Source organism: Neolamprologus multifasciatus, chromosome 17 (assembly GCF_963576455.1).
Source record: "Neolamprologus multifasciatus chromosome 17, fNeoMul1.2, whole genome shotgun sequence".
NCBI lineage: Eukaryota > Metazoa > Chordata > Actinopteri > Cichliformes > Cichlidae > Neolamprologus > Neolamprologus multifasciatus.
Window position 1 is genome coordinate 18,806,212 of NC_140455.1, and position 12,544 is coordinate 18,818,755.

At 41.2% G+C, this 12,544-nt stretch overlaps 1 protein-coding gene across 13 annotated transcripts in view; it reads right to left on the minus strand.

Moving 5' to 3' along the window:
* Positions 1 to 12,544, minus strand: part of grip1 (glutamate receptor interacting protein 1) — a 78,491-nt gene that overhangs the window by 12,183 nt on the left and 53,764 nt on the right. For 11 of the 13 annotated variants that reach the window (XM_085137196.1, XM_085137195.1, XM_085137192.1 and 8 more), the window contains 18 exons: positions 11,999 to 12,134; positions 10,795 to 10,940; positions 10,622 to 10,705; positions 10,475 to 10,550; positions 10,240 to 10,385; positions 9,060 to 9,207; positions 8,538 to 8,707; positions 8,119 to 8,256; positions 7,886 to 8,035; positions 7,448 to 7,634; positions 6,986 to 7,131; positions 5,634 to 5,714; positions 5,117 to 5,186; positions 4,166 to 4,311; positions 2,704 to 2,848; positions 1,723 to 1,862; positions 295 to 498; positions 62 to 215 (listed from right to left, as the gene is read on the minus strand). In XM_085137196.1, coding sequence (XP_084993322.1) covers positions 62 to 215; positions 295 to 498; positions 1,723 to 1,862; positions 2,704 to 2,848; positions 4,166 to 4,311; positions 5,117 to 5,186; positions 5,634 to 5,714; positions 6,986 to 7,131; positions 7,448 to 7,634; positions 7,886 to 8,035; positions 8,119 to 8,256; positions 8,538 to 8,707; positions 9,060 to 9,207; positions 10,240 to 10,385; positions 10,475 to 10,550; positions 10,622 to 10,705; positions 10,795 to 10,940; positions 11,999 to 12,134 — 2,467 coding nt within the window. The remainder of the gene's footprint in view (positions 1 to 61; positions 216 to 294; positions 499 to 1,722; positions 1,863 to 2,703; positions 2,849 to 4,165; positions 4,312 to 5,116; positions 5,187 to 5,633; positions 5,715 to 6,985; positions 7,132 to 7,447; positions 7,635 to 7,885; positions 8,036 to 8,118; positions 8,257 to 8,537; positions 8,708 to 9,059; positions 9,208 to 10,239; positions 10,386 to 10,474; positions 10,551 to 10,621; positions 10,706 to 10,794; positions 10,941 to 11,998; positions 12,135 to 12,544) is intronic. The other 2 variants (XM_085137187.1, XM_085137191.1) reach the window with 2 other exon arrangements.

A 12,544-nucleotide genomic window follows, 5' to 3' on the forward strand; every position in this document is an offset into this window, starting at 1 on the left:
TTACAGTTTTCTTTACTCAAGCTTTTATGTTTTTCACTGTGCCGTTCACTCAGTCTCTCACCCTCCGAGAGGTGGGCGGTCCCAATCATCGTCATTCAGACCCAGATCCGACAGCGGATTGGCTCTCTGGCGAGTGGAAGATGATGATTGGCTGTTGCTTGTCTTGGCGCTGCGCCACTCGTGGAAACTGTACAGTGACGACTGAAAAGTAGGAGCTACATAGACCAGCAAAGGAGAAGTGTTTCATTACTGAGGCATTAATGAGGTCAGCAGAGGTCAGAGGTCGGTCCCTACCTGGGATGGTGAAGCTGCTGTCCATGTTGGATCCATCCCAGGACTCCACAGCGCTGTCCACGGACGGAAGTGTGCTGAACGCTCTCTGGCTTGTCGGAGGTGCAACCATGATAACCGGCTCCTCCTCCCCATCCTGGTTCTCCAGGTTAGGCCCCACTCCTGGCCCCAGACCTGAACCAATCACGCAAGACTTTGGGCTTGACACTGCAGACAGACGGAGTACGTTTGTCAAACCGCCAATGTGCGTTCGTGAATATAAATGTGTAAATCTGTCACTCCACTGGAAGTGACACCGTGTCCCGTCCCTTTAATGAGCTGTACGTTTAACTCTTAACCCCTACCACAAGGGGTTGCCACAGTGTTATGGGTAGCTCTGCATCTTTGATTTGGGAGCTTTATTCCCTTCCAGACAGAACAGAAGGGACTGAAAAGGGGACTTTTCGCTTGCTGGGTGCTAGTTTGCACCACCAAACTATGGAGCCACTTAATGACCTGTACAAATAACAACCATCATTCAAACCGCTCCATGATGTGTTAACAGCAGCGATGGCATAAAAGTGCAGGTTATAGAACTTCCCTGATGAAATCTTTAAATTACGGTAAATTATATTCAACATGTGCTCTGTGGAGGACTGTTTATAAAAATGGTTCTAATTCTTCAACAGTTAATGTTTAACTTTGTCAAACAGCCTGAATTAAAGCTTAAAGTCTGACTGTTCGATTTAACATCCACACCACCGCCAACTTCAAGCTGGATAAAACACAAAGCAATAAAAAGGAAAGTTGATGCCGAGGAGGGAGACTGGGTTGTCAGTTTCTTTTTTCAAAGATCATAACTGGTGCTGATATTTTGATGTTTGAATCATTTGAGTCACAGAGGGGGAACAGAGGCTTCAGAAAGTCGCTGAAGTGGAACGATGCATTCAGCCACTGCACAATGTGTCTCTCTGAGGCCATCTTAAAGCCATGGAGCTGTAAAAGGAGGTTTCCTTTTCATGTGCAGCCGGTTTCACAGCAGAAGGCTTGGCAGTTTGGTACAGGTAACTACACGATCAAAAAGCTTTTACTTTTCTTTCTGTTTAAAATGAAAACTCCCACACAGCTGCTGTACGATCAGGCCTAGAAAACAGTCTGTGGGCTGCTTGTGTGTAAGAACAAAACTTATAAGTTATTATTTTGCTTTTATATCAGGACATATTTGTTACAATTAAATGTCCAAAGCTGGTGAAACAGGTGGTCGTGAATTATTCTGCTTTATTAATAGTTTATAAAGGCTACTGAGTGATTGTTACTGGTTAAGTAAGCTGTATGAGACACACTACACGAGCCTGGCTCTTGATGTGAATCTCATATCCCTGTATTTTGCATTTGCTGTTGATGCTTGTGATTATGAACGGTGTTTATGGTGTGAAAAAAGCGTCTACGTACGTTCTCCCTGCTTCTTGATCTTCAACGTGACCGTCTCGCCCGCCTGCTGCAGCAGACTGATGGCTTCACTCAGAGGTTTCCCCTTCAGGCTGCTGCTGTTGATCGCAAGAATACGGTCGCCTACATGGATCGCACCAGTCCTGTAAACAACACCAAAACACAGAGAAATATACACTCAGGGTTCAGCAACTCAAAACTACTTGACAAGACTTTAAAGAAGACTGGAACTGAGTTAACAGTCTACAGGGAAACACAAATATACTTATACACAAAATAGAAATGAGAATCATTTCTGTAGGAAAAGAGGTGAAAACCCAATTAATGATGAGGAAAATAATTATTTTTAAACAGCAGAGGGCGACACTCTCCACTTCATCTGGCATCCTAAGCTTATCATGTCTGTCACGGTTTCACTCCATATTTCATTCCTCCAGTCACTGATGTTATTTTTAGAAAGATGAAAAATCTTTTCTTATTTAATATTTCCTTAATTTTTTTTAGTGAGACCATTTAGATGGCCAGCGCTGATACTGTATTTCTTATTTTATACATCATTTAACATAATCCCTCAGATTTAGGCAGCCAGCTTTAGTATTTCCTCTGTTTACGACCTTTGACATAAAGATGGCGTTTACACAAACAACCCTGGTTCTAAGCTTCTTAGTGTCTGAGTTTCTGTAAATAAAATGCCGTATTAAGCACAGAATGTATTTAATACTAATCCAGAATCATACATAACACCAGTAGGGAACTACTAAAGACAATTAAGCCTGCACTAATGATAATAATAATAATAATAATAAACATCTATTTATGGCACTTTATAGTGAATAAAAGCGATCCTCCAAATAGCTGAAAAGAACAAAAAACTAGATGTACTGATTAAGTGATTAAATAATCTACAAACTTGACATGTTTTCTACAGGTGTGACCTGTAATTTATTTTTTAATGTAATGTAATTAGAGTTCATGTGTGTGCACCTCTCTGCCAGCCCCCCCTTGCTCAGAGAGGAGATGATGATGGGGTCGAAGGGCTCCTCGGTGCCTGAGATGGTGATTCCCAGCGGACCACCATAGCGTTGAAGCTCCACTGTGTAAATGATGCTGCCAGACACCTCCTGTTCATCTGAAACATTCAATAAAGATCAATTCCACATAAGGTCAGTTGTGAACAGATGATCAGGAGAAGATGGCATGGGAAGGGATGATGTGGTGACACAGACTAAAACACGCTAAAACTAGGCCAGAAGTGCAACGTTTGTCCTGAAAGTAGCATTAGACACCTCCTTTAAACCTTGAGTAGGTTTTCAGGGACTTAAGGGCCCTGTGTACCCTTAAGAGTGGCTGAGGACATTTAGAAAACCTTGACTTGGATCTATATCGCCATTAAAATGTCCTAAAGGTTATCAAGGTCCAGGGTCTGCCATAAGTTTAGTGAAATCCTCAATCAAGGTCAAAGTATTTAGCAATGTTTGAGTTAGTTTTGAAAAGAAGAGCGAGTAAGACACTTCAGAGTCCTTGAGAAGTTGATGGCATCGTCAAGACCACTAAAACGTCCTCAAGGATATTTACAGCATTCAAAGGATTGTTGAAAAAGATTTCAAGCAAACTGTTTGCTTTCCAGTCGTCCTTTAGGACTGTTGACGATCCGGCTCTACGTCTAGTAGTAGTAGTTCTAGTAGTACCTTAGGAAATTTCTGTTCGTCCTTATGGATGATCGAGTAGATTTAGAGAATATGAATGGGGTCCTGAAGGATTCAGGGATGTTCTAGTTGGTGTTGAAGATACTTAAGATTGTGCTGGTCCCTTAGAGTCACTGATAAGGTTTGAAAGAATTTGGCCATCCTGAAGATCACCAACAAGATCCTAAATGTTTTTGAGAACATTCATTTTTTGGAAGAAGATTTCAAGAATAATGGATTAGTTTCTAGTCCTTGAAGACTCCTGACAGTTAGGTTGTGATCAAGTTATGATTAGATTTCATGTTTAAAGAGGTTTTAAGTTTGACTTAAAATGATACAAGACAAATGATTTCAAATCAGCTATTGATTGCCTTCTAGAGAGTTTAGGACCCTATCAGGACTCTCTAAAGTACAATAAAACTGTCATAAAGATGCTAAAGATCTCAGGATTGTCAGAAGATTAGTGAAGATTAGTGAAGTGAAGAGCACCAGTTTGGCTCCTACATGCTTTTAAGTACCACTGTCTTTTCACTTATTCAAAAGGATTTAGGTGTGACTGTTGGTGTTGCTAAAGCTCTTTAAATATGATCTTTTGCGGAGAATTTGGAAAGGTCCCACAGCTTATTAAAGTTGGCAAGTAGGTCACCACGGAACAACTCTAGAGGTTCTTTTTAAGGAGGATTAATGATACTGTGGGCATCCCTGAAAGTTGGTTTATCACTCGGCCTCTTGCTTTTGGGGAATAGACTTAAAAGCGATACCAGAGTTGTCTTCATCTTTGCGGATCTTGAGTTTGACGAGCTCCTCACACTGCTGGAGGATCTGAACAGCTTCCTCCATGGAGCAGTTCTCCACACGGATGTTATCAATGGCCAGCAGCTTGTCTCCCAGCTCCAACGTCCCTGTCCTGAAAACACATTCAGGTAAATTAGAGGAACAAGTTTAATAAAGAAGTCAGCTGAGATGGTTATTATGTCATATTATCATAATCGTGACTGCAGTGCATCTGCTTTATGGACAGGATGGAATTTTGCATTAATATCAGTTCTTCAACATATGAAATATAACCTTACAAATTTTACATGAAGATATGTTAACTTGTACATGAAACAGGAGCTAAGATATTGCTTTGGGTTTAAACCATGAGGTACAACTTAAACCAGTTTTTTAGGCTTTATTTGTTTACATTTTGGGAAAATTAATTCCCATCATTTTACCTAATATCAGTTCCTTTTTACTAAAATGCAACTTCAGTCCTGAAATGGTAAATCCTGATGATACTCATTCAAGTTCTTTAATTCATTTTTGTCCCTATTTTCGATGCGTTTATTGTTATTTATTTGTAAAGGACATCGAAGCTGGAAGATATCCTCTGAAATTGGTCCAAAATCGTGTAAATCCGCCGGCACATTCTTTTCCGTATGAAGGTCTATAACTAGTCCTCTGCTTCCTGTTTCTAAAAGTCCTGCAGAGTAAACAGATGCTACCTGCCAGCAGAAGCCCTTTAGCTCATATTCTGCTTCACAGTGCAAAACACATGACCTACAAACCACGACATGCACAGGCCTGGACCGTTAGCCTAATTAACCAAACACGTACAGGCGGCAGTCAGCTGACACCGTTTTATTTTAGCCTCACATACTGTGTGTAGAGTTCAGCCTAGGTTAGGTTTAAGGCTGGATTAGAGTTAGTTTAGCCATAGTTTGTGTCACCTGTGTGCGACGCTGCCTTTTTTGATGTCCGAGATGATCAAAGGATCACCTGGTTTCCTGTTGGACGGAGCTGCAGACACACAAAGAGACGAGTTGGAGATGAAACAGAAAACTGTAAATAATTAAACCTGTTTACACAACTACAACCAGAAGTAACGATTAAATGTTAAAGGGGAAAAGTAAAATCAAAGCAGGAAATGTAATATTGAAGTGACACCCAAGAGGAGGTCGGGCTGGATTTGGTCTGATGAAATCCGTCTTTCAGAATGAAAATTTAATTTCCCCGATGTGTAAACATGATGAAACACCAAATTAAATCATTTAATAAAAAATAAAACTACTGTCACTGACAATAAAAAGACTTTTATAATATTCTAGTTGCTTGTTTTGGCATTGGCACTCTTTCTTAATCAATAATTAACACACAGAGCTGTGTTACTAATAAACTATCTAAACCATCCACTGTAGCGACCTCACATTCGTGTACGTGTTTGCGTAGTCGTTTCTCTTTACTTACAGCTGATGGTGATTCCCAGTTCCACTCCTGGTTTCTTTGGGAGCTTTACGTGGAACGTCCCTGAACTGGGGATGACAGACTCTGTGCAGAAAGATGGAGACATTTCAGCAGTAGAAATGTTTAATTTACTGTGAAATACATCAGAAGAGGAATAAAGGCTTTCTGCTCAACATCTTCTCAGTCAGAATCAGGTGGTTAAGCTTCTGTTCGAGGCTTTAATCATACGCTCTGTATACAGTCCTGGCTGGCTTGATGAGAACCAGTGTTTCAAAAAGATCAAAGTTCAAAACTTAGAGGTGATCATACATAAAAACTTTTCCTGCAAGTCAAAAATCTTTAATGCACCATTTGTGATGACATCTGTCTGTTTTGTAGCTATTATGTTAAGAATGTTCAGGAAGTCTTTTGTGCTGTCCATTTGTGCATTTTATTAATTTATTAAGTGAAGTATTGAGATTATTAATTGTTAATATCAACACTGACTGATAGAGACAAAAAAAGACTGCTACAGATTCACACTGGCCGTAGATGCTGACAGTAGGTGACGTAACTTTTAACTTCACCATTATTAGATGACGCACAGCTATAATCGCTTCTTCGCTACCGTTCAGTACAGTAGACTGGACATCACAAAATAAATTGGGAGTTAATCTTTTACATAAGCCTTTGTTTATAACTGGCTATGAGCATGTTCATAAACATACATCCACTGCTTGGTCCCTTTATTCCGAATATCCAAAGCACTGTTAAGAACTCATGTTAAAACTGAAAATCCAGATGATCTTCTAATTATTAAAAAAAGCTAAATTGATCTGTTCTTGTTGAATTATCCTGTGTAAAGATTATCTATTACTCACTTTTCATAAAATCAATCAGCATAGATGATAACATTATAGAGATTTGTAAAATAAATGATTGTAGTATTTGGCTCCTTGCAGGTTTTGGAAGATGTCCCCTTGGACTGACTTCAGTTATGATGCTTTCAGGAAGTGAGTCTTCTTTTGGTTAAATAGTGACTCTGACTATCCTGTAAATGACATCTCATACAGTTAACCGTCCTGCAGCTACAAATCATACAATATGCTTGTGAGTCACTACTGACAGCTTGTTGTGTTGTTCTATTAAACTCAGGCGTAGGTGGTTATTTACACCAGCTGGAGTACGTTACATCCACAAAGAGTCTGACAAATTACAGAGAAGCAGAACCAAACACAGACTGGCAGTCACTCAGCCAAAACACGACGACACAGAAAACAGATGTCTTTGCCCAGCAGACAGACATTCATCAACAAGCAGTGCTGATCAGAAGCATGAAAACACAATTTTGATAAAATGATTTTTTTTTTTTTTACCAGCTACATCGAACTCAATTTCCAGTGTGAGCTGAGCAGTGATGGACGAGTCTCTGAGCAGCTGATTGGTTTCTTCAAGGGTCGAATCTTCGGTTGGAACGCCGTTTATGGATAAGATCCTGTCACCGATCTGCAGGATGCCACACCTACACATATATACACAAATATCTGATCACTGGAGCTCTCCTTACAATACTGTAGAGTCTGTACAGAAGGCCATAAGGTAATGGCATTTTGAACTGGTGCTGCAAAGAAAAAATGCAAAGCTGCGTTATAGAAAATAAAAATTATATATATGTTACCATGATTATCAATAAAGACAAAATATTAAATATTTCCAAATTTCACAAAAAAAAACCCCTGAAAATTGGGGGAAAAAAAGTTCAAATCTGAGAAGAAAGGACAAAAGAATTTTTTCTCTAAATTGTTTTTAAGCCAACATAGCCGTGTCAGTGTGTTTACCTCTCAGCGGGGCTGTCGGGGTCGATGTAGGCAATGAGTGGCGGGGATGACAGCGTTTCCGTGGCGAACACTCCTCCCTGCAGTTGCAGGCCAAACCCCATGATGCCGTCGCCAAGCAGCGTCACCTCGGTGGTTTCTGTGTGGACTACCTGACCGGCCAGACCCACAGTGCTGGACGCAAGGGACACTGACAGAAACAAAGATTATTCTATTTTTTAGTCTCATTTTCCTCCCGTCCTGTGAGAGCTCCTCAGTCCTGTCCTTGTTTTCTGTCATACATACGCTGTTAGAGGGAGCAAGCTCATATTAAAATGTCACGGTTTAAGGGGTTTTTATGTTTTTTTACATTTTGTTGGTCATTATTGGTCATGTTATGAATTCATGTCTAAAAACAGCTAATAAAATAATAAGATTTGTTGGATTTGGAGACAGACTCACAGGAGCTCTTAAAGTCCTTTTTCTTGCCCTTCCTCCTCATCAGTGTGCCCCGTGGACTTGTGGGATACATGTTCCTGGGCAGGGTGCTCATGTTGAGGGAGGAAAGGCTATAGGCCGACATGGAGCCTGGAGAGAAGGAGTGGCTGAGCGCTGCAGAAAGAGAGAGGGCTGATGAGGAAAGGTCTCTCTCTCTCAACAAAAAACATGAGAGAGAGCGAGAGAGGTGCACGTACGAGGATTGTTTGTATGGCGGTTGTGCGATCTGGCGCCTGATTGGTCAGGGTGGTACGTGTTGTAGTGGTAGGGGGGGAGGATAGGGGCAGAGCCTCCGGTCTCCCAGGGGAGGGGGCGGGGACTACGCTGCACCTTGACTGCACAGACACACACAGAGGAGGGTGTTCAGGTTAAGACAAGAGGAAAGGTCAAAGGTCAGGCAGGTGCTTGGATCACAGCATCGAGATACCTCACTGGGAAGCCAGATGAGGAACTGTCATGCATACACAGGTGTGTGTCTTTCACGGCTTTATAAAAGATTACTCCTCTCTTCACATAATCTTTTATAGGGCCTCTTGAGTGTGTGTGTGTGTGTGTGTCTATACTGGTCTGTGGTGCATTCAGGGCCTTGTCGGATGTGATGTGTGTACGTTTATACCGTGCTGTGGTGCGTTCAGGGCTGGTCGGGTCTGGTGTTGTGGCAGGATCTCTAAGCGGACGGTCTGACAGGAAGCAGAAAGCAGCTGAGTGGCTTCAGCCAGGGAACAAAACTCCATCGACTTCCCATCAACGGACAGGATATGATCTCCTGCATGAAGAGCACCACACCTACACAAAAACACAAAAATAAACAGAGAATTTAAACCTGAACCTGGACAAAACTCATAAGTTCAATTTCTGCAGTTAAAAGTGCAACAAAATATTTCAGTTTCTGCACAAATACTGAAGTTAAAGTGTGACTGAATGAAGCTGAAAGATGACAAGGTGGTTAAAATAACCAAATTTACATGGAATCAAATAATAAGATGAGAAAACGGTGTTAATATTAGTTAATAAGCTGAAATTCCAGTTTAGGGAAAATGAAAGCAGCTGGAATGATGCTCAATATGTGAAAACAATAAATAAGTTTAACAAATGCAGTTAAAACAGTAAAACAGCATCAGGGTCAGAGGTTAGATACCTGTCTGCTATACTGGCTGGTTTGACCTTGTCGATGATGATGACCTGCTTGTTGCAGAACATGGAGGTGGACAGGGCCACACCCAGGCTAGACCCTGCCGCCTTGGCAACTTCAACCAGCAGCGGCCCTGATGCCGTGGCAACAGAGTCTGAAGGAGGGAAAACAGACAAAGTTTTTACAGTTTTTACATCGTGTAATTTACAGAGTCCAAACGGTGTTCATCAGGGTTCCATCCTGGGTCCTGTTTAATTTTATGTAAAAGTTCCAAATAAACTGATCATCTGAAATCTTTATAATTCAGATGATACTCTTCTTTACATGTTGGTAATTTTTTTACTCTACACAGTACAAAGTACAAATGATCTTTTATTTTAACCAAAAATCACATTTTGGGTTTCAGATAATAAATACAAAATAATACTTCTCATGCACTGTTTCCTAATGTTAACGTTAACCAAGAACAGGACGGAACATACACATAATACAGTTGTGATCAAAAGTCTATATCCACTTAATCATGAGCATGAATGTTATGGAAGTTCCAGTATCTATTGGTAACTGTTCTTTTTCCAGGGTTAAATGATTGTGCAGCATACATCTTTAATTACATATTAAATAAATAAATAAATAAATAAAATTAGCTGCACAAGTTTGAATTTATTTTGGATTTTCTCTACTCCACAGTGCCCCTAAAAAACCATGTTTCTGCCATAATTCGGGTTATATGTTTGACCAATCATCTTGGCAGAATTGATACAGTTCATTTAAACTGACTGGTTTCCTGGGACATACTTATGGTCTACTCTCTTATTATTTTTCTAGTTACAGAGAAACATTAATGAGTTCTGCAGAACACAAACTTACTTCTTTAAATTGCTTTTGTCATTCAATTAACATCTCAAAACTATATCTAATATCCACATATCAGGATGGACACAAATTCAAGTTGCAGTCCTGGCACACTGTTTGACATTGTTTCTCATCTGTAAGCCCCCTGGCAACCTACCTCTTCCCAAACTTTCCATTAAATGTAATCTCAAATTTAATAACAATAAATGTCAAAACCAGTACAAGCAAGATTTCAGCTTGAATCCCCACAACCTTCTCCTTTTCCTGCACAGTTCTGATGTTAGCTGATTAATGCTTTAAGCTCTGCTGGGAGGAGACACTGATGACTGACCCATCACGGAGACGTCATACTCAATCAGCAGCGTGGCCTCCTGTCCACACTGCTTCAGGATGCTCATGGCCTCTGAAAGTGTGCTGCCATGGAGACGAATCCCATCAATGCTTAACAACCGATCACCTGGCTTGATGGTTCCTTCCCTGCAGCAAAAGAGAAAGAGAACAGTTTTTAGTGTGTACAAAGGCTCCCAAGGGACAAAAATCAGACAGACAGGTCAGAGGTCACGTACCGGTCTGCTGGGCCACCTGGCCGGATGGTTGTAATGACGATGGGACGGGACTTGTTCCTGTCTTCATGAGCTCCACCTGCAAACACGCGGTCACATTACCATGTTTATTTTGATTTATTCTAAACACACAAACAGAACTCGCCTCACCTCTGATGACGAAACCAAAGCTGTTGCCTTCTTTGTGAAGCGTGACTTCCACGTTCTTAAACATAACCCCTGACCCCTGCACCGCTGCAACACACCAGAACATCAACAACACGTCAACATTGCAGCCGGCTGAGTGCAGCTGAGTGTACACGTCTTCTGCTGGCAGAACTTACAGACAGGCGGCAGCTCGTACTCGACCTCCAAGACGACCCGTTCACCCACGTTCTTCAGCAGACTGATGATCTCATCGTGTCTGAACTTGGCCAGGTTGATGCCGTTGACAGACCTGATATAGTCGCCCACGTTCAGCTGGTCACTCCTGAGCAAACAGCCAAACATCAGCTTTATTTTTACTTAATCAAACCTTAATGAGTTCGTTTAAGAAGAGGCTGTTCCAGAAAGGATGCTGTTAAACATTAACAACTGCCACTGCTGCACCAATATCCATTAATCAGTCATCCAAAGTGTTCTGTGTCATTTTTGCTCATTGTTGCTTTGTAGCTGGTAGTTGATCGCACATTGCAGGCTCCTGCTGCAGCTCAGTCACCTATGCCTAGAGGGTAACGGCTGAGAAAAAAATATATTGTCAGGCTGGTTAAAGAGGGGTTGCTGGAGGTTGCTGGCTGTCTCTAGGTAAACTCAGTCACAAAAAGGGTTCTTTCAGTTTGCATGGAATATGCAGATTTGTCTGCAAATACTCATCGACTACCCACTGAGCGTTAGTAAAACTTTAAAAAAGTCCGACCAGAAACAGAAACATTCACCTGTTCACCTTCAAAGTAAAAGCTAAACTGGTATAATTGGATCAATGTGCATTTCCAGAACACAACCAACAAACCAACCGCTGTTCTGACGGCCGTCAAAGAATGGTAAATGGACTGGTTCTTATATAGCGCTTTTCTACTCTTTCTGAGCACTCAAACCGCTTTACACAACTTGTACATCCACCCATTCGCACAAGCACATTTTTCTAAATGCTTTCTAAGTAACATTCACACACACATTCATACTCCGATGGATGCATCGGAGAGCAATTTGGGGTTATCTTGCCCAAGGATATTTGGCATGCTGCCCTGGGGAAGCCAGGGGTCGAACCACCAACCTTCCGATCAGTAGATGACCCACTCTACCACCTGAGCTACAGGCTACAGCCACCCCTGGAGCCCACTATGGGGAATATTCATGTAATTTATAGGTTTTCACTAAGTACAAAGTGATGTAGAACACGTTTTGTCTTTTTAATATCTTATATCTGATTGCTCATCACTTTAAACAACTGAAAATACCTGGCACAACTCCAAAGTTAGTCTCAATGGCGATTCTTTGTTTTTTGGCTCAAGTCCTAAAAACACAAAGACCAGATGTAGAAGACATTACCGGGCCGCGATGCCTCCCTGCCGCAGGTTTGAAACTCGAGGCTTCCCATCTTTGTCGATTCCTCCTGAAACTGTCAGCCCGAGCGTCGTCCCCTCCTTCTTCATCAACTCCACCACCGTGCATCCCCGAAACTCATCTGCAAAAAGGGACATGGGATGAACTGAATGCTCTTCCTCGCCATTAAGGATTTTTTTCTTTTCTTCTTTCAGTTAAAATTATTCCTATTTGCTTTTTCTTCTTCTTGACTGCACAGCTTCTACTCTCTTTATTTAAGCATGGAAAAATAAATAATAATCTGGATAAAAGGAGAAATGAAGTCATCCTCTCTTCTGTCGTCCATCTATATTTCATCAAACAGATGAAATATTTAACACAGAGAGAAAGAGAGAGAGAGAGAGGCGGGTATTTCAGATCAGACCTGCTACGATGGGCTGTGACCAGTTATCAGGTAATGAAACTGAAAGCAGGATTTTATTTAAATATTGTATTTTAATATTAATCAGGTTCATCCTCTTTCATACAGGCAGGATTAAGATGATCAGTCTT